We start from the raw sequence: 22,256 nt of genomic DNA, 5'->3' as shown, positions 1-22,256 counted from the left end.
TCTAAAAAATTTTCGGTATTTTTGGATTTTTTTCTGGATTTTCGGTGGATTTTTGGATTTTTTTCTGGATTTTCGGTGGATTTTTGGATTTTTTACATAATTTTATATATTTTGAAACTTTTGAAAGATCTCCGGATTTTTCAAAAAATACAAAATACAAATACTGGAATTTTGGATTTGTTTTTGGATTTTTCCCCGAGCGTACGGGATTTTTTGGCAATGACGGACCCCACGGTTCAACCTTAAGTTTGAACGTAATTAAATGATATACGAGCTAATTACTCGCTAATCTACGTAAAATCAAATGTGGATGAGAGGCAGCGTGGGAAATAAGGTGGTGGCACAGGGCAAATGACCAGTTTAAAAATTGCCTGGACCAGTTTAAAAATTAAATCGGAGGGGGGGGGGGGTCAGTGGTCCACAGGACCACTAAGAAAATTCAAGGGTTTCCAGAGTCCAGACATTAGCTAATATATTTTAATTATCCACTTCTTCAATTTATCAGACGACGCGTCCTGGTCAGTGGTCATGGACCAGTTTATTTATTCCAGGCCAGAGGGGTCACTGGCCCAATGTCCAGTTTATAAAAAATCCTTATTTCCCACCCTGACAAGATCTATTTTAAGGGAGTGAACGGGCCCAGTATAGCTACGCCAATAAAAGGGTCAACTAGGGCGAAACTCTGATGACTCGCGAGTTGCTCTTGGAAAAACCATTTTCATACTTTTCCTCTCATCCACTTTTGGTAAAGAGATACGTATTTACCTCAAGAGGGAAGGTTGGGCGGATCCGCGTCGCGAACGAGGCAGTTTGCCCTCGTCGTCTCCGGGTTCGTCGTCGTCCGGGGACAGACTGGAACGCGAGTTGGAATGACGCATCACTCCCATCAATCGACGGAGCAGAGACGGTCGCTGTTTTTACACATTACATTTCATTCGCTCCACAAATATCAGGGGGGCCACGCCAAACACATACACACACATATTAAACCCGGAGAAAACTACGCGCGCCGCCAACCCCGTAGCCGTAGCCGACCGATGGCCCGCGGCGCTAGTTCCCGACAACTAGCCGTAGTTTTTCTTCGGGTGACACTAGTACGTGTATAGATAGGGTGCTATAAAGGTTCGAAACAAGTCGTGAAAGCGTTTGAAACTCCCGAGTTATACGCGCTAGACGAACTATTTTTCGTCGAGGCGCGACAACTCCGGAGATAAGGGGGCGGGGCGGGGGGGGGGGTGAACCTAAAGCTAAAAAAGATTTGTTTCGGTGATTTCAGCAGGCACACTACCGCGTTGTTACGTAGGTTTTACTATCGCGGATTAATATTTGGTATAAGATACTTCGCCGAGCGCTGTTAAGAGAGGTTTATAGAAAATTGCGCTTGTAGTTTGAACTTTTAATAAGAAGCGTTTTTAGGATAAATTTTAAAATTCGGTTCGAGTCATCATGCTTAGACGAAGTAAAAGTAGATCGTAAAAAAAAAGAGAGAGAAAATTTGAGAATAAAACATGCTTAAAAATTTGGTTGTGTAAAGAGGGCTTAAATTTGTTTCAGTCAGAAACATGCGGTGTGTAGATAGATAGGGCTATTTTAAAAATGCGGAAATTTACGCAGTCTTCGCGCCAAGATACATTATCGTGACAACGCTCGAACACTGCGTAATTACGAAGATCCAAACTAACGGAACCTCAATTAATTCATTGGCTAATTGGGCTCTTAATTGTAATCAGCGAGAAATAAACGTCATTGCGAAAAAGCATAGAGATGTGAGTCGGTAAATTACCGTTAATTTACCAAATACCGCGTAAATTACCGATTTATATCTTACCGTAATTTTAAAATGGTAAATTACCGCTGTAATAAGCCCGTGAAAGTATAAAATACCATAAATTACAGTAATTTTTCTTATTCCAAAATTTAAATCGGTAATTTACCCGGTAATGTTTCGGTAATTTACCCGGTAATCTTTCGGTAATTTACCCGGTAATCTTTCGGTAATTTACCCGGTAATCTTTCGGTAATTTACCCGGTAATCTTTCGGTAATTTACCCGGTAATCTTTCGGTAATTTACCCGGTAATCTTTCGGTAATTTACCCGGTAATGTTTCGGTAATTTACCCGGTAATGTTTCGGTAATTTACCCGGTAATGTTTCGGTAATTTACCCGGTAATGTTTCGGTAATTTACCCGGTAATGTTTCGGTAATTTACCCGGGTAATGTTTCGGTAATTTACCCGGTAATCTTTCGGTAATTTACCCGGTAATCTTTCGGTAATTTACCCGGTAATCTTTCGGTAATTTATCCGGTAATGTTTCGGTAATTTATCCGGTAATCTTTCGGTAATTTACCCGGTAATCTTTCGGTAATTTACCCGGGTAATGTTTCGGTAATTTACCCGGGTAATCTTTCGGTAATTTACCCGGGTAATCTTTCGGTAATTTACCCGGGTAATCTTTCGGTAATTTACCCGGGTAATCTTTCGGTAATTTACCCGGGTAATCTTTCGGTAATTTACCCGGGTAATCTTTCGGTAATTTACCCGGGTAATCTTTCGGTAATTTACCCGGTAATCTTTCGGTAATTTACCCGGGTAATCTTTCGGTAATTTACCCGGGTAATCTTTCGGTAATTTACCCGGGTAATCTTTCGGTAATTTACCCGGGAATCTTTCGGTAATTTACCCGGGTAATCTTTCGGTAATTTACCCGGGAATCTTTCGGTAATTTACCCGGTAATGTTTCGGTAATTTACCCGGTAAATTACCATTTTTAAAAATTAGGGTATATATAGGTTGGATCTTCGCGCGAGTCTTTGTTAGATTCGGGTTAGAAATAGAGAAATGAATATTTAAAGAGAGAGAGAAAAAATCGAGGTTAAGAATAATAATATTTTCAGATCTACTACCGCTGATTCAGCATGAGGAGAGGGGGGATTCTTTTCCTGTAAACAGAGAGACAAACAACACCACATTGTGACCAAACTATTGACGACCTCATTATTATAGTCAGGCAGTATAGATAGAGTAAAATCGTCATATCATCTATCATTAATCGATCGATTGATTCGTTAATCTACGGGTGTAATTGGCTAACTATGTATAGAAAATTTCCGCAACACCTAAGAGCTACTACTCGACTAAAATCTTCTAATTAGAATAAATTTAATTCGAAAAAGGGAAGGCTCCTTATTGTTATTATTATTATTAATATTAATATTTTTATTATTATTATTATTATTATTTTATTTTGTTTTATTATTATTATTTTAATTTTTTTATTTTTTTTTTATTTTTTTTATTTTTTTTTATTTTTATTTTTTTTTATTATTTTTTTTATTTTTTTTATTAATTTTTTTTATTATTTTTTTTATTTTTTTTGTTTTTTTATTATTTTTTTTTATTATTTTTTTTATTTTTTTTGTTTTTTTATTATTTTTTTTATTATTATTTTTATTATTATTATTATTATTATTATTATTATTTTTATTATTATTAATATTATAAGCCTAACTCGAAAATATACGCGAGACGCCGTTAAAACGGTATATATATATATATATATTGAATGTGTAGACTTACCGCCAAGCTATCGGGCCCGGGTAATTGGCCGAACCTCGTTGTCTTCCAATTCTCGAAGATGAGTAGCCCGCCATATATTTTACCAACAGTTATTTTACCTTCGCGAAGCTCTGTTACCGGCATCGATACAAAGTTAAAAACATTACTTACATTTTCTTTTAAAGGGAGGGTGAAGAGGAAAACCAATTCGATTCTTCTACAAATTATACGAGTCTCCGAATGGTTACGCGATCGCTCCAAGGTACAAGTAGAAGAATCGATAGAAAAGCGTTTCTCGATTTTCCATTTCACCCTCCCTTTAAAATATTGAAAGGAGGTCCCGACCTTCATCAGCTGGAATAAGCTTATTCAAGATTTTCTTGGCTTGCAGCGGCCATAATTTTTGAATCGTTTCCCTCAGCTCTTTATCGGCCGAGTCCATCTCGTCCGCTAAAGTTGAATTATTAAAAAGAGCGGCGGCGGATTAGTGGTAGTAGTGGTCAAGGGGTAGGCGGAGGAGGGGGCGGGGGTGGGGCTAGAGGTCTAAAATGAGCGGCGGCGGATAGGCCTAGTGGTAAAGGGGAGGGGCTAGAGGTCAAAGGGGAGGGGCTAGAGGTCAAAGGGGCGGGGCTAGAGGTCTAAAAATGAGCGGCGACCGATTAGGCCTAGTGGTCAAGGGGGAGGGGATAGTGGTCAAAGGGGGCGGGACTAGAGGTCATAGGGGCGGGACTAGAGGTCAAAGGGGGCGGGACTAGAGGTCAAAGGGGGCGGGACTAGAGGTCTAAAATGAGCGGCGACCGATTAGGCCTAGTGGTCAAGGGGAAGGGGCTAGTGGTCTAAAATGAGCGGCGGCCGATTATTCCTAGTGGTCAAGGGGGAGGGGCTAGAGGTCTAAAATGAGCGGCGACCGATTAGGCCTAGTGGTCAAGGGGGAGGGGCTAGTGGTCTAAAATGAGCGGCGACCGATTAGGCCTAGTGGTCAAGGGGGAGGGGCCAGTGGTCTAAAATGAGCGGGGCGTGCGTACCTGGCCTCATTTTAATACTGAGGTTTTCCCTGATGAGCGCGAAGAGCGTCGTCGTGAAGTTAACTTTTCCTTCATCGTTCAGTGGCATATTCATTCGGATTAGTTTCTGCGTTGAAAAACATTTTAGGACTTGGTTTAGCCCGATGACGACGATTTCTTACTTTGTAAGCCAATCTGTAAGGACACTTGTTGCCGAATCCGAGGGGCGGATCCATGTTTCGAAGCATGTCGTACATTTCGGTGTAATGAATGTAACCCCTAATTAAAAATAATAATTCATATTTCTTCCTTGGCTAATATTTGGGTTTGGATCTTACGTCGCGTTCGGGTCATATTCCGCCCACACCCTAATGAATTCGTCTAAATGATGAGCTCCCAAAATGGAGGAATCCCTCGTCAAGTAGTCAAAATTGTCCATAATGACAGCGACGAATAAATTCAACATCTAAGAAGGTAATTAATTAAGATTACATCTCTTAAAGGGGGCGAGATGTATGTAGGGGGGGGGCGCTTCAATCGTACCAGAAAAGAGCAGAAAAAGATGAAGCTGACGAAGTAGGTGTAGGCCAGGTTGCTTCCGCAAAGGTCTTCAGTCTTTTTGGACCTGGGATCACAGGGTTTACCTCGGACGCACGCTAACATGATACTTTGCCACGCTTCCCCCGTGGCGCATCTGTAACGCGTGGCCGCCGTGACAAAACACGCCAAAACTTAATTCAATTCAAATTTAAACGGCTAAGTTTATCTGGAGGGAAATTTTGAAACTTTAAACCTGCTCCAGAAAAACCATCTAATGGAATGGGAGTCCTTAATAAACCCGTACAGTACAATTGGGTCAGAACGACGGTGCCACGAACAAATTAAGACGGAACAGCCTTTACTTCTTAAACACACACACTGATTGATACATTTTTAATACACTGCTTTTTAAAGCTAGCACACGGACCATTTTTAACAAAGAAAGCCATGCGTACGGAATTTTAAATTTACGAGTGATTCAGGTTCGCGAAAATTAAGCTTATCCTTTCATCAATATACTCGTGCGTGATTGGTTTATTCAGAGGTGACAGCGATATACGTAATATTTACGTATCAGGGAGGTAATTTTAACTGTACGTGTACATTCGCGTGAATGAACAATGAATTTTTACAAAGCCATACTTAGAAATACGAAAAAGAAGGGAAGACGGGAAGAGGGTTGATTATTCCAAATTGTTCGTTGCGGGTATCGCGTAACTACGTGGTTAAGTGGCGTAATAGCGACGTGTTTCTTATAATAACCATAATTAACGTGATTAAATAAAATAAAATATTGGTGAAAAGTTGTAGTAATTGAAAGCTATCAGCAACGACGTGCAAAATTTCTCCAAAAAACGTTTTACAAAATTCTTTTAACGAAGAACAACAGCGCGTCACAAAAAATAAAGCGTATCGTATTGAAAACGAGCTTTTCTTCCCCAAATATCATTTAATCCGAACGTTACTCTCTTAATAAGGTCGCGGCCTTCTTTAGTTAATTAACTTGCCTGAAGAGAAGCATCAATCCTTGAAAAAATGTTCTGAAGTTATTGTGGCGCGTTATGGAGGAGTCAGGGTCGAGCTCAATATTACCAAAAACCTACGACACGCCAAAGAAAAACAAAGGGAAAACAAATGGGACACGCTTCAAAATAAGTTTCGAACCGCGGCGCCATTACGTCACCACAACTTTACGCGGAGTGCTATACTAACTCGGCTATCAGCGAATGACTAAGAAGGGAAGGCTAAAAGTATGGCGCGCGCCCAACCGAGCTGTGGTCAACGATGAAGGTCTGATTCTAGGGGGGTATCTTTATAATCGTAGCTTCGGTGGCATCTGATGTTGTTTATCTGTCACTTCATTGATTTGAAACAATTATAGATAGACACGACTGAAAGGCATACACGAAGAAATGACGCGAAAGAAACTGGTCAAGTCACCAATTCGCTCGCGCCTACTTGTAATAAGGACAGTGACTGATTTCAGCGTGAAATACGTTAATTAAGAGTTTCTTCGGGGACTCGGGCCTAATAATCGCCATCCTAGACTGCTATTTCTTCGCAGCTCGTACGAAGGCTGCGCTCAGACCTACCGTAATCCATTCCTCGCAAATATCGGCGCCCATTTTTGAAATTTACGGACGTTGGGGGTTTCATTAAATATAGATAAAACCAGAAGTAAGTTAAGGGACTAGAAGTAATGAGCTCTAGCATTGGTAGTAGATCCTGGCACTAGAGAACAAATTTGAAGATTTTATTCGCCACCGCTTCCATCGCGCCTACACTAGAGAGAAAACAAGGTTGGTCGAGTTCCAACAAAATTTCCTACCCCCGTTCCCCTCAACCTAAAGCCGCGGAACACGGACGAAGCGGGTGCTTGAATCTAGTTCGGCCCCCGTCTACCGCCGCGAGCGTCTCCCGTTTTGGAGGGAAAATTCAGAAACCGCTACCAGAGGGCCAACCATTAGTGTCTTAAAAAAATATTCACTTTCGCCGAGTGAAGACTTTGGGGTTAGCTCAGTACTTCTAGTCCCTTATCTTACTTCTGATAAAACTAATGACACGGATGATTCTAAGGACTCGTCTACAAAGCGAACTAAAAACTAGAACCTCCTTCCACGATTAAAGCCATTTAATATAGACTAATGGCACCCCATGTTATTTACCCATAGAACTCAATACAGTCGAAGGCAGAGGGCTGCCATTACCCTATAGTATTTAATATAGACTAATGGCACCCCATGTTATTTCCCCATAGAACTCAATACAGTCGAAGGCAGAGGGCTGCCATTACCCTATATTATTTAATATAGACTAATGGCACCCCATGTTATTTCCCCATAGAACTTAATACAGTCGAAGGTAGAGGGCTGCCATTACCCTATAGTATTTGAGAAATAAAAGCCAATTTTGTTGTTTGAATTGAATTGAATTGAAAGAAAGCGTGTTAGTAAAAAAGACGAATGTGAATTAAAAGGTAGCGAATCGTGCATTCAATTAAGCCAAAAAGAGTGGAATTTCATTTCATGCCGAAAACGGGCAAAAAATGATAGCACATTCTAAAATAATGAGAAAAGACGGGAAAACAGAATGAAGTGACAGGCTAGTAAAAACGTAAGCAATCAATTTAACTGAGGGATTAAAAATGATTCAGATATAATATTTTATGATCTTTGGTTGGTAAGATGCCACCGTTGACTCACCTAAACAAAAGAATCAGAGACTGAATGAAGGTTTGGAAGTTGTTGTGTCGGTTGAGGTCAGAGTCGGGGTCAAACTTGATATTTCCAAAAACCTGAAGATAACGTAGGAAAGGACAAAGAATATTCGTTTCCGGATCAAGACCCAATAAGGAAACACCCCCAAATCATCGCGATGACCAGGGCCGCTTAACATTAACCCGCGTCATTCAGTATCTCATTTTAAACACAATCGGTAATAAATATTTTAGTGCATTTTGATTTTAAAGGAAAAGTTCAGGTAACGCAATATTATACCTTAAAAGGACTGGCTTTATTCTATTTATACTCAATCCGAAATCGTAATGCTAATCTCTATGGAGCTTAACATTTTTTTGCGAGTTATTATACGTATCGCAGTTTGAAATTAAGATTAATCGATGTAGGAATTTTTTTTTAATCGTGTAGTTCAAACGATTGTTATTATTAGACATTTTTCAACAAAAACGGGTATAAACGCGGCGGCGTTTCTAAAAATCTCTGCTCAGAATTGTCGCCCGTCTATTGGGCTAAAGGTTAGTTACAATCATATACTTAATAAGTTAATAAGTACTAAGCGATTTACGTAAATAGCGACTAGGGTAGGGATGGCCTCCATTTTTCAAGATGGCGGCAGCGGATTACAAAAATATTTCTTAATGATCATCTACTAGTTAAGAATAACGTCTCTGCGAAATTTCAACTTCCTAGGTAAAGCGGTTCGGTCTGGGCGTTAAATTATAAGTCTGTCACGATACAATTGTGGATGGAGCTAAAAAGGAAGTGTTTACGTAATCTTTCCGCATTCTATCGCGTCTGTTTCCGGTACCATTTTTCCGCATTCCCAAAATGGCGGTCTCTATTGTGTCTGTCTGAGGAATGCTACATTCTTGGGGAAAACCCTCTCCAACCCGTTGGTATGTAGTATCTACACTGTTAAATCGGCATCCTTGAAGTTTAGCCGAGAGCCTGGCAGCTGGGAAACCCCCCCCCCCGCGCCGGCGCCCAGACTTCAAAGCTCAAAGGTGCCGCCGCGCGTGCGCCTTCCCTTTCGAATACCGGGAAATCCCCGTGGAGTATATATTTGGAAACTGTTATGTTTCGTGTTTAGTAAAAGTCACAGGTACTTAATTAACGAACATACTTTAATACTGATTGAGTTACAACAAAGATATTGAGAATGATTAATTCACGACTTAGAAAAACGTCTATATAGCTTAGTCTCTTCATTCGCTCTCACTCTACATCACTCTATCACGTGATGTTCATCTTGGAGCGCCGCCTTGCGGTCAATACACAACACTCCTTCCCCCAATAATTGATGGACGAAGTCAGCAAGATATTTCGGAGGGACCCGGGGACGTAGGGAACGGCGAGGAGTAACGGCGGTTGACGCGGAAGATTCGGCATTAGTTGACGCGTCGGATTGAGCAGGTTGAGTATCGCGGGGCGAGTCGACCTGTTGCGAAGGTGATGGTGATCGTGCTGTAGTTGGGGGCATGGAAGGCGTTTCATGCGCGGTTGAGTCAACCCGTTGTCTAATCTGGTCCGCGTGTCGTCGAATAACGGTACCGTCCATAGTGGCGGCCCGATATGAGAGAGGACCCGTGGCGTCTACTACGGTAGCTGGGGTCCAACGAGGGCCGGTCGTATAGTTGCGAACATATACTGGATCGTTAGGTGAAAACGACCGAATCTTTGTGTGGGTCTGTGCCGCAGAGGTTACCTCCTGTTGTTTCTCACGCATAGCTTTATTTAAATCAGGGTGAAGACGATCCAATAGCGAAGTTAAGCGGCGATTCATTAATAATTCGGCCGGTGATTTCCCTGTCGTAGTGCATGGAAGTGTGTGCTGTGAGTATAGGAAACGGGCTAATCTGGTTTGCCAGTCGCCACTTATGATTCGTTTGAGAGCCTCTTTGGTAGTTGCCACCATGCGTTCGGCCTGTCCGTTCGACGATGGGTGGTATGGCGCGACGAATACTTGTCGAATTAGGTTCGATTGTAGGAACGTGCGGAATTCTTCCGAAGAAAATGTGGTTCCGTTATCTGAAGCAATGGTGTCTGGTAAACCATGCGTAGCGAAGAGAGTCCGTAGTTTCGCTATAGTGGTCTTGGCGGACAAAGAAGTCACGGGCATAACTTCTAGCCATTTAGAGTGAGAGTCCACAACTAAGAAGAACGTCTGGCCTTGGTAGGGACCGGCAAAGTCTATGTGTAATCGAGACCATGGTTTTTCAGTCCATTCCCAAGGGTGAATTGGTGCCTTCGGAGGGTTCCTACGCGTTTCTTGACACGTGTTGCACGCTTGTACGGTAGTTTCGATCGCTCTATCCAGATTTGGCCACCATACATAACTACGGGCTAGACCCTTCATTCGAACGATTCCTGGATGGGAACCGTGTAAGATTGTAAGAACGTCGCACCGCAGATCCTCGGGAACAATGACTCGACAACCCCAAAGGACGCAATCACGATGGACGCTTATTTCGTGGCGTCTACGGTAGTACGGAAGAAATCGCTCCTCTGGTACGGTAGGTGGCCAGCCATTGAGAGACCACAAGGCCACGCGAGATAAGGTGGGGTCGGACTTGGTCGAGCGGGCTATGGTAAGCGCGTCGATGCGGTCGACCGGGACGTTCTCCAAGAGTAGGACTTCGGAGAGTTGCGGGACCTCAACGTCTGGCGTCGCGGCCGGCAACCGACTAAGAGCGTCAGCATTAGCAATTTTGGTTCCCGGACGGTAAACAAGTTCATAATTGTAAGCCGATAAGTGGAGACTCCATCTTATAACCCGTGGTGAAACCATGGGCGGAAGCGGTTTAGTGGGAGTTAACAACCCCAATAGTGGCTTGTGATCAGTGTAGATTCGAAAGTGTCGACCATAAAGGAATTGATGGAACTTCTTTATGGCAGCCACTATGGCCAAAGCTTCCTTGTCGACTTGACTGTAGTTCCGTTCCGTGGGTGTCATGGTGCGCGAATAGTATGCGATCGGCGCTTCCGAGCCAGTGGGAAGTATATGGCCCAAAACGGCACCCACTCCATAGGAGGATGCGTCGCAGGTAACAGTCAACGGCAGGTTTGGATCGTAATGAACGAGCAAGTCATCTTCTTGTAGAAGGGCTTTAGCTGCCTCGAAAGCTTTACTATGGCTGTCTGTCCATGACCAGGGCGTCTCCTTTTGCAGGAGCCGGTGTAGCGGTTCAAGGGTCTCAGCTCGATTTTTTAGGAAACAGCCGTAGAAATTCAACAACCCCAAGAACGCTTGCAAGGTCGTCTTATCGTGTGGTGCCGGTAAGTTATGTATGGCGGACACCTTTTCCGGGGTAGGCTGTATGCCATTCGCATTGACTTTGAACCCTAATAGTTCTAATTCGGTTACGGCGAAATTACATTTCGAACGGCGAAGCTGAATACCCGCGCCATCGAAACGCTGAAGAACCTGTTCGAGTCGGTTATTGTGATCTTCCATTCCCCTTCCCTGGACGAACACGTCATCCAGGTATGGTATGACCCCGTCAATACCAGATAAAAGTTCTTCCATTCTTTTCTGGAAAATGGCCACAGCAACCGAGATGCCAAAAGGTAGTCGCAGGACGTTAAATAACCCTTTATGAGTGTTCAAGGTCAGCATTTGCGATGTAGGTTCATCGACTGGGAGTTGTAAGTAGGCGTCCGTTAGGTCCAGTTTTGAGAAAATTGTTCCGCCATTGACAGTGGTCAATATGTCCGTTACCGTGGGTAGCGGGTAAACAAATTGAATTATAGCCTGATTAACCGTGCTACGGTAATCACCACAGACCCGGATACTTCCGTCCGGTTTAATTACGGGAACTATTGGTGTAGCCCAGTCGGAATATGAAACCGGGGCTAGGATACCCTTTTTTGTCATCTCATCCAGTTTATCCGAAATTCGATCTCGCAACGCGAAGGGCACTGGGCGGGCCTTTAGAAACCGTGGCGGACACCTCTTCTCCACTTTTATGGAAATAGGTGGCCCCTTGAAGGTACCCAGCTTGTTTTGGAATAAGTGGTCGTACTTTTGTAGGATTGACTCGGTAGAGACCATCTCAAGTCGGTTAAGTTGTGGGTCCTGGATAACAGATATTCCAAGGCGTTTGAACCAACTTCTGCCGATGAGAGATTTACCTTTGCCTTGTATGACAACCAGAGGTAACTTAGCTTCCACCGACTTATAGGATACTGAAACGTCAGTATAGCCTATAATTTCCAGCTTCTCAAGAGTCCAAGTTCGCAGCAGCTGATCGTTTACAGGTAATAATGCAGGTGGTGTGACAGGCCAAAGCTTTACATAAGTGGCAGAGCTGATAATCGAGTGCATTGAGCCACTATCGACTTCCATACAATGAGCTAAGCCATTTAGTTTGACTGTAAGATCGTAAGGTGGCGGGTCTTCATAAGATGAAAGACTGTATATATTATGAAAACAGCTAGGTGTATCATATTCAGGTGCATGGGAAGTAATGGAAGTAGAACCAGTGACTTCAGGGTTAGTTGGAGTAGCTTCAACATTGTTAGTCGACCGTAAAACCCTATAAGAAGTTGATGATTTAGGCCTTCGCCTTAGAGACAAGTGTAACGGGAATTTGGCAAATAACAGTATTCTTTTTTTTTTAATAAAAATAATAAAATTGTATCGTAATGGTTGTAAAATTTCGAATCATAACAAATGTTTGAACTACGCGATTCACCCATATCGATTAAACTTAATTTCAAATTGCAATACGTGTAATAATTTCTAATTTCTGGCCCCCCTTTGTGGGTTTGAAAGAGTGTCACCAAGGATTGTGTATAAATGCAGTTTTTTAAGGACTGCGAAGCAAAACCCGGTTTTTGTATAATATAAGAGATCTTTATAATATATTTGTCCTTCTATAGCTAGAAAAAACTAAAGAGCGTCCTTTTAAGGTTTAATTTTTAGGTTATCCTTTTGAATGTTACGAAAGTAGTTGCAACAGCGATACTCAATCTTTTTTACTTGAAATTTGATTTAAGGCAATTGTATTATAATTATTTTTTATATCGACTAGGCCTAAGCTAGGGTAGCGTTGCATCTTACTTTGTCCCTTATCCTAGCGAGCGCGATTTCCGTCAGAGAGGAGATACAAATAAAAATCTTAGTTTTACCTGCATTCCTATGATGGCGTATATGAAGAATAACATAGCTATTAGTAAACAGACGTAAGGCAAAGCCTGTATAAATGGAAAATGGAATGATTAGGCTGGTACAAAATGAATGAATGAATGAATGAAGGTCGAATCGGGACTAGAGATGTGATGTAAAATTACCGTAATTTAAAAAAAAAATGGTAATTTACCGGGTAAATTACAGGGTAAATTACCGATAAATTACAGGGTAAATTACCGATAAATTACAGGGTAAATTACCGATAAATTACAGGGTAAATTACCGATAAATTACAGGTAAATTACCGATAAATTACCGATAAAGTACAGGTAAATTACCGATAAATTACCGATAAATTACAGGTAAATTACCGATAAATTACCGATAAATTACAGGTAAATTACCGATAAATTACCGGTAAATTACCGATAAATTACCGATAAATTACAGGTAAATTACCGATAAATTACCGATAAAGTACAGGTAAATTACCGATAAATTACCGATAAATTACAGGTAAATTACCGATAAATTACCGATAAAGTACAGGTAAATTACCGATAAATTACAGGTAAATTACCGATAAATTACCGATAAATTACAGGTAAATTACCGATAAATTACCGGTAAATTACCGATAAATTACCGATAAATTACAGGTAAATTACCGATAAATTACAGGTAAATTACAGGTAAATTACTGGGTAAATTACCGATAAATTTCAGGGTAAATTACCGAAAGATTACCCGGGTAAATTACAGGGTAAATTACCGGGAAAATTACCGGGTAAATTACCGGGAAAATTACCGGGTAAATTACCGGGAAAATTACCGGGTAAATTACCGGGAAAATTACCGGGTAAATTACCGGGAAAATTACCGGGTAAATTACCGGGAAAATTACCGGGTAAATTACAGGTAAATTACCGATAAATTACAGGTAAATTACCGATAAATTACAGGGTAAATTACAGGGTAAATTACCGAGTAAATAACCGATAAATTACCAAGTAAATTACCGATAAATTACCAAGTAAATTACCGATAAATTACCGATAAATTACAGGTAAATTACCGATAAATTACAGGTAAATTACCGATAAATTACAGGTAAATTACCGATAAATTACAGTTAAATTACCGATAAATTACAGTTAAATTACCGATTAAAATTTTGGAATAACAAAAATTACCGTAAATTATGGTATTTATACCTTCACAGGCTTATTACCGCAGTAATTTACGGGTAGATTACCATTTTGAAATTACGGTAAGATATAAAACGGTAATTTACGCGGTATTTGGTAAATTAGCGCCTCACATCTCTAATCGGGGGAGTGGAGAGTTACCTTAAATGATTGAATGAAGGTCCAGAGTAGAATTCGTATCGTGTATCCCTGGCGTAATAGCTTGATGAGTCGAGCGGCCCGAAATAAACGCAGAAATCCAACATTGAAGAAATTGACCTGGAAGAAGACAGGGAAAAGCCCCTAGATACAGTCATTTTTTTGATCGAACCAGAATGTTTGTCAAACACTGATAACAGGTAATACTATTTTTAGTCAACATCAACACCCGACCGACGTTACGACCATTGAACAAACATTCTTTCGGCTTATCAAGAATAGATCCCGCCAACTCGACCGACCCTATATCCGGTCACCTTTAATATACGAAGCCATTATGGGCGACATTCTCGCAACTAAAATATCAATTTCGTTCAAGTTCACCGATTTCGACTCTTTCTAAGCGATAATTCCAACGAATATTTACTTTCAAGCGGCGACTAAACTAAAATTTAAGCGACTTAATTGAGAAATCGGCCAAGGAAACGAAATATCAATTTTTTTTTTTTTTTTTTTGTAAAAAATAGATATATATATTTTGAAAAACGGATTCCTTTTCGCTATAGTTCTTTCGAAATTGGAAGGAATCTGATGTTCGTTTTGATCGTATATACAGTATATAAGGTTACGAGGAAAAAGCCATATATAGGTATATTAATAAACGTTTGGCCACGTCTATTATACTCACTCCGACTTCAACGACTAAGGCATCAATGACACTGCCAATAACAGTGATGAAATCAAACGTGTTCCACGGATCTTTAAAGAAGTTCTGCGCATTGGCACGCCCCCACCGACGAAAATATTTCGTGACAAAAAGAGCACGTCGATAAAAGCAAAATAGATAACGAAGAAAAATACAAACGTTTAAAAAAATGACAAAATTATTTCGCGAATGACGGCGATTGTTCTTTTTTTACAATTACTATTTAATCTCCTCTAACGACTAACTAATAACGCTATTTTAATTTTAATTAAGGATCGATTTGGAAACGTTATTATAGTTAATTACGAAATGAAACAAAATCTATCAGTTGTCGCTAGTTTACAATTTTAATTTTAAAAAAGAGAGAGATAGCGAGAAGGAGAGAGAGAGAAACTAGCGACAATAGCAAATTGTTATTCTTAAAATAATAATCGGTAATTAACATGAATTTGAATAACATTTTGCCGGTGTTAAAAGTACAGAGAGGCGCTGCTGTTCGTTACTCGCCAAATACTAAATAATAGCGTGGCGAATTGCTGGTAGCAAGGACCACAACGTATCTCAAACGCTTTCAAAGTTTGAAATACGTTGCTACGCTACCATTTTTACAAATTAAGACTTAAACATTTTTGAAAGGAAAATGAAACTATAGTGTCATAAGTTCCAAGTTCAAGGAGAATGTAGAAGAGGGGAGACTCGGGGAAAAATGAGCGTAGTCCCCCGTACCTAAAACGGTAACCGCGCCGGTTACAGCTACCCCCACCCCACGTCACGTGTTCAAGCCTCCTTGCTCTAGCCTCTAGAGCTTGTTTATAATTTTGAATATCTCTCGTTTCCAACAAGGATGACGCGAGGCGCGCCTTCACCAACGGCTTTCCAGAACGAGTCTCTCCAGTTATAGACCCTCCTTGGTTCCAAAGACTTCTTCGGAGGGAACATGACGGATAATACAGCAGGGCGTCTCTGTCAGTGGTTTATCCTTAGGAAGCTAAGCCTTTCAGTAACGTAATAGCTAAGCTAAAAGACAAGAACATCTTACCTAGCTGATGAAGACAAAAACTGCTCTATGCCATACCAGGGTATTTTACATATTTTGATCTACTCACTACGCAAGTATTTACTACTTTTTTTTTGCTGCATGTGAAATGCTAACCCCTAGGTTACTGATGAGGTAGACACGAGTTTTTGGGGGGGGGGGTTAAAATACATAGTTTTGTTTTTGAAGAAATGTTAATTCGGGGATGAAGAGATAGAGGAAGAAAGAGATAGAGATGGAGAAAAGCTTTTGATCTAATTAAAGCCACGAGTTTTAACGTAAAACGGCCGGAAATATTGTTTTATAGCCTGGCACCGTTATCTGACTACTTACGAAAGAATTTTAGTAATAAAGCTTCTACGCACGCTGTAGCGAAACAATACTCACGCTACCATGTATTGTAAATTCCAAATACCTCGCGCTAATTGACTTGTAATCATGTATATATACATGTTCAAAATAAATCCAACTTTTGTAGAATAGTGATAGAATAGAACCGTAAGTTTATAAGTGATACGTTCCTTCCATAAGTATGACACTTGATATACAAGTAGAGACTTTCAGCTCGAGATAACTAGTTCGAGAAGGAGAAGCGAGAATTGAAGTCCTACACTTTGTTAATTTTGCAGGACTTCCATCTAGGTCCTATTTAGTCCGCATTACTAAGCCCCCTTTGACAGCGCCCCACTCACCAGGCGTATGTCGCTTTACCCTGAATCTATGACCTATCTAGGTCACTTCGTGATAAGCTCCAGTTTCTAAGTTACCAGTGACAAACTTACGTACGGTGAACGTATCTTATAAACTTACGATAGAACTGATAGAGTAAGTCGTTGATAGAGGCAAACATTTTAACCATATACTAAAGCGAGTGGCTTATATGGTTTGGGAGCGCAGATTTCAGTATATTTTTGGGTGGTGCTCGTACGAGTATTGATCCGCTACAACTTTAACGAGTAAACGAGGGTTGTGAAGCGCAGTGGGGAAAGATAAAAGCTTTAGAAACGGATCCGGGTCCGAGATTGTTACTACCCACGTAATCAAAACTAAGGAATATTTTTCATCTACTGAAAAGCGGCGTATATTTGTTTATATAGATATATTTCGACTGTTAGGGGATGAAAGAGATGTATATAAAAAAGCTAGGAAAAATGGTCGGTAATTTGTGTAATTAGAAATGTATCAAACCTTGCATCCGTAAGCCACGAGCTTCAGAATACACTCTATCAGGAACAGTGCCGTGAATGCCTCATTCATGTAGCTTAATATGTCTAGGTACAACTCGCTTGCGTAGTAGTACTATAGCCGCAGGAGTAGTGGCGGGAAAAATAAGAAAAATAACGAGTTTGGGATTTGTAAAAATAAAAGTTGAAAAAACATAATCCGAACAAAAAGGGATCGCAAATTCCGCCAAATAGCGCAATGATAATTATAATAATAATTATAATAAACGTAAACACCAAACCAGCCTCTACACTAACCCTATTCAATTGTGGAGGTAATGATTCATTAGCTTCATTTTCCCATTGAATACAAAATTAATTATTAACGGTTAGTGTTACGTCTATTAATAAAAAAGTACGTTGAAACTAAATAATTAAACATTGCGCTATTCTAAAGAATTTGACAAATCTCAAAAAACGGGTCGCTTTCTTCATTTTCGTTAAAAAAACGTGAAGGCATTATTTGTATGTACCAAAAACAGTTAAAGGCACGTCCTGTTAAAGCTTCATTTTGTTAAATAATTAAAAAAAAACTCGCGGTAAAATTAAACTATACACTTGTGCAATTAAGTATTTTAGCTCGTTTTAAGAATTAATATATTTTTTAAGCTTTTTTTGTCTCTGTTTTTAAATAATTTGTTTTGTAAACAAAATCGTTAATATTTTTAGAAAATAAAATGTTTTAAGAATATATAATTGTTTTTTTATCGTAAAAAAAAAAAATAAATAATGGCAAAAAAGAACTCATGCACTTTTTCGTTAATCTCGGCAATCATTCAGTAAGCTAGATACATAATGTGTTTATATATTCATGCCTTTCAATTTGTTTCGTCGTCGCTAAGTTATGTCGTAACGGATCAATGCAGAAACGAAAAAACCCCAAATTCATATTAATAAATTATCAGTTAATTAGGAGTTACTCCAACTCGCGCAAAATCATTCCATAAATTTAACGCGTGAAATTAATTTTCGCAATTAATTTAATTAACCGGGGGACGTTTCTGAAATGTTCCATTACAAAATTTCAATTGTCTCACAACTATTAAAGAAACAGTGTTTCACGATTCACGAAGATACTAAAAAAATTCAAATATATATGAGAAAAATGAGCTAAAACAAAAACTTAAAAAAAAAATTTAAAAATAAAAAAAAAACAAAAAAAAAAACGAAAAAAGTATTTAAAAAAATTGAGCGCTTTTTTTTTTAATATAGAATATATATGTTTTAGTAAAAGTCTAATGCCAGTGCTAATGATTTTCATATATATATATTTATTATTTTTGGCATTTATATTTCTCTTTCTGTGAGTTTTTAGGGTGGCGTGTTTCAAACATGCATGTCCAAATGCAATTCAGGCACTTTGTTAATTCGTTGATTATTTCAAATAAAAATTGTTCCGAAAAAAAGACCCCCTAAATTTTCCAAGTTGTTCCTTTTTGATTATTTACAAGAAGACTCCCCACCCACCCACCCGCGATAGCGGCCATCTTTGTAAATGGCTGACAGTTTCAAAGGGAGATAAGCTCGTGAATCCCTTATAAAGCGATCCTATCATTTTTGATCGTGTATTTTGGGCCTTCTTCGCAAATTAAAACGTTTTCCTTTTTAAGCTTTCGGGGGCGTCATTTGCGGGGTCGGGGGTTATATTTTTCCTTGGGGGCGCTCGCGGATTGCCGTGGTCATCGCGGAGTCTTTAATTCTAGTCAAAAGGGCACTAGAGTACGATGTCGTTGTATATTTTCCGTCAAAGTTTGTAATATATACCAAAACTGTACCATATTTCACTTTGATATTATTTTCGTCTTTCATGATATCTTTTTTCGATGCGGCACAGAGTATATATATGTATACCATCAGAGCAGTCAAGCATTGCAAACAAAATACTGACGAGATACCATTCAGAACTATAGGTACGCATTACACATGCAGCAACTATGCACCCTGCCGGGTTGGTCAAGGTTCGGCAATTTATTCGGGGGGGAGAGGTCGCGACCTCGAGGATTCGAGCGCTAGACGCCTTTTCAAAAGCGCCCGATTACCCAAGGATTTTTCAAGTACGCCTTTTTAGATTTAGAACGTTTTAGAGTAATCGAGCGACTTCTAAAATACAACGAGCGGCGCTAATCCTTTTGGAAAAAGGGACCAATATGGTAGTTGTTCGAAGACCATGACAAAATGCCGGCAGAACGCCAAATGACCAGAGTGTGAAACCCTAAGAACGACCGCGCTCTCGCCGCTGTCCTTGGACGAATACGCTTAATCTCTATAGGTTAATCGCGCCACGATAGTGGTCACGTGATGATTAGGGCGTCTATTCGAGATGGGGCCTTTTTATAGTTTATTAAACTCGGCACTCGGTTACTTTGTACGAAAGCCTGGCATTTTAAATTATATCAAAAATATTTTCCGGATCGTTCAGAGGTTTCCGTATTCATCATCTTTCGATACACTTTAGTTTGTTTGTTTGTTTGTTCGTTCACAAGTGCCCCATCCTTACCCTGACTCCAAAAGCAGCCAGCTTCAGCGAACATTCAAGGGTAAATAGTGCAGTGAAGGCCGTATTCATGTAGTGCAGTGTATTCTTGAACAGGACGCTTTGGTTGTAAAACTAGAACAGGTCGAGAGACGCAAAGAACAAATAGCAAAAAAGATACGCAATAAGAAATTTGAGAAAGAAACCAAGTAGAGAAACGAGCCGTGTGTTTCATTGTTTTAAATTAGCTTTCTCATTTTCAATTCGTTTCGTATTAATCGTGTGCGAATACTTTTACCGCGTTCAAAATTCCGCAAAACAGAGCGCGTGTTCAATTTTGGAACGTAGCCAGCCAATAGGGAGGCGGCGAGCAAGTATAAAGCTAGTTCAAGGTCGCCCGCCGTTGCCTCATTCCGATTGGTGGCTGGTTATCACTCGAGAGTTTGAGGAACAATTTTGGAACGTAGCCAGCCAATAGGGAGGCGGCGAGTATAAAGCCAGTTCAAGGTCGCCGTTGCCTCATTCCGATTGGTGGTTGGTTATCACTCCAGTGGCGTTTGAGGAATTTTATTCGGTAAACGTTTTTTCGTTTATTTCTGATAACCACCCTTATAAGACGCCGCCATTGGCTAATGAAGATTTCGCATTACCCAATTAATTATTTAATTAACTAAATGAATCAACGAGGGGTTTGTTAACGGTGATTATCAGAAACGTGTGAAGAAAAATAAGGCCAATTGCGCATTTAAAGGTAACGTTAGAACCCATATCGGGGGTCGCTTTGATATTCGGGGTTTTTACTATGGAATTTTGTCGCTAAAAAAATGAATAAAAGTTGTCGATCAGTAATAATAATAATAATAATAATAATAATAAAAGTTGTCGCCACCGCGATTGTATAATTTGACACGTGATTTCTTAAGGGTGTGACGTTGCCTTTAAATTAATAAAAAAAGAGTAGTAGAGGGAAAGTGGAGAATCTCATCGGGATGATCAGGATGATTATTTGATTTAAAGGAGAAGATTGGTGGGAGGAAAGTAGTTGAAATATTTGGAATGAAATAAAAAGTGGCCTAAAAGACAACAACATCAACTGGACAACACGACACGAAAAAATGAAATGTTTTGGTTTACCTTAAAAATAATAATAATAATAAAATAAATATTGAGGAACGAAATAATAATTGGCAAAATTATAATAATATATAAAATGTGTGTTTGTTAAATATGTTTAAGAAATAATAAAAAGCCGGGATTTTTGGGGTTTTTGACATAGAAGGAAAAACGGTAGATTAATTATCATAAGATTAGTTTTAAAAATAAAAATGAAACGTTATTGAAGCGTTCAAAACATTGCTGTTTTGCTTTTTAAGTTTAAGCAATTTTAACTCTATTATTTTTTTTGGCATACGACGAAATATTTCATACCGCTTTATATCTATTAAATCTTAACTCCAGTTGTTAAAAATTGTAGTAAAATATTTCGTTATATGTCCAGGAAATATTTAAAGACTAACTTTTATATAGCAAATTAGAAAAAAATTATTTAGCTTTTTAGTTTTTAGAAAAGTGCGTTAAAATTTCCTTGTTAAAAATAATAAACTGTCGTTTTTGCGCTAGTTTAAAAATAAGATTAAATAGAAAAAAATCACTCTAAAAAGGCGGGGAAATTAATATAATTGATCGTATAGATAATTTTCAATAATTGAAATCCAATAAGAAATAATGAGTAGGTAACGTAAAATTTTACCCAAACATTTCACTTTGAAAGAAATGATTTTTCAAAGCTTAAATCATCTAAGCCTAACTCTTAAATTATTTTTAAATTCGTATCGGCAATTGCCATTTTTCAAAGAGCGAGCTCCGAGCTCTAAATGAATCCCGGACGTTTCAGAGTGAATTTTCTCACAAAATAAACACATAATTGAAATGAATATAGCCTTACGATAACTTAATTTGTTTTTTAAAATAAAAGATAAATACTAAATAAATTGTAAAACAATAAGAATGGAAGGGTGAATACAAGTGTACGTGTGTATCAATATATATATATAGTTATATATAATTCTAGTAGTGGCCAGCGGTGAATGCAATATACTAATTAATGAGGAGCTACTTTTTTGCGAATTTCCAGAAATTCCGATAGACTTTGGGTTTCAGTTCTCTTCAGAGCTTGCGAGTACTGATCAAACCGTAAGCGAGGGCACACGCAGTTCGGATTACGACAGGAGATTGAGACAGAGAGAGAGAGAGAGAAAGAGAGAGAGAGAGATGTACGGTAACACGGGAAAGAGAATAAAAAGAGAACCAATCCGGTGTCAGTGTGTTTTTTCACATTAGTTTCGGTTTTAAAAAATTTTTCCAACTACCGCGAATTATCCTATTTTTTTTTTGGAAAAATATTACAGCAATTCGGTTTCTTAAATAAAAGTTGTAAAACTAGCTTTTTTTTTTTTTTTTTTGCTCGACAAAGATATTAGACATAAACACGCCCCTACATGC

At 39.2% G+C, this 22,256-nt stretch overlaps 1 protein-coding gene across 20 annotated transcripts in view; it reads right to left on the bottom strand.

The window, feature by feature from the left end:
• cac (calcium voltage-gated channel subunit cacophony) overlaps positions 1–22,256 on the bottom strand; it is a 151,679-nt gene that overhangs the window by 8,310 nt on the left and 121,113 nt on the right. For 13 of the 20 annotated variants that reach the window (XR_016379743.1, XM_089861921.1, XM_089861931.1 and 10 more), the window contains 13 exons: positions 17,247–17,357; positions 15,005–15,088; positions 14,320–14,436; positions 12,970–13,035; positions 7,804–7,895; positions 5,105–5,255; positions 4,900–5,027; positions 4,744–4,840; positions 4,583–4,688; positions 3,903–4,007; positions 3,579–3,688; positions 2,906–2,941; positions 766–911 (listed from right to left, as the gene is read on the bottom strand). Coding sequence is in view for 19 of the 20 variants with exons in the window: in XM_089861921.1 (XP_089718047.1) it covers positions 766–911; positions 2,906–2,941; positions 3,579–3,688; positions 3,903–4,007; positions 4,583–4,688; positions 4,744–4,840; positions 4,900–5,027; positions 5,105–5,255; positions 7,804–7,895; positions 12,970–13,035; positions 14,320–14,436; positions 15,005–15,088; positions 17,247–17,357 (1,349 nt within the window). In the remaining variant the exon portion in view is untranslated. Of the gene's footprint in view, positions 1–765; positions 912–2,905; positions 2,942–3,578; positions 3,689–3,902; positions 4,008–4,582; positions 4,689–4,743; positions 4,841–4,899; positions 5,028–5,104; positions 5,256–6,108; positions 6,201–7,803; positions 7,896–12,969; positions 13,036–14,319; positions 14,437–15,004; positions 15,089–17,246; positions 17,358–19,778; positions 19,890–22,256 lie in introns of all 20 variants that reach the window. The other 7 variants (XM_089861926.1, XM_089861939.1, XM_089861925.1 and 4 more) reach the window with 6 other exon arrangements.

Source organism: Phalangium opilio, unplaced genomic scaffold (genome assembly GCF_054372755.1).
Source record: "Phalangium opilio isolate 3A_F unplaced genomic scaffold, DU_Popi_V2 ptg000528l_1, whole genome shotgun sequence".
NCBI lineage: Eukaryota > Metazoa > Arthropoda > Arachnida > Opiliones > Phalangiidae > Phalangium > Phalangium opilio.
The sequence above is the reverse complement of the archived record's forward strand: the minus strand, read 5'-3'. Positions and strand labels throughout refer to the sequence as shown.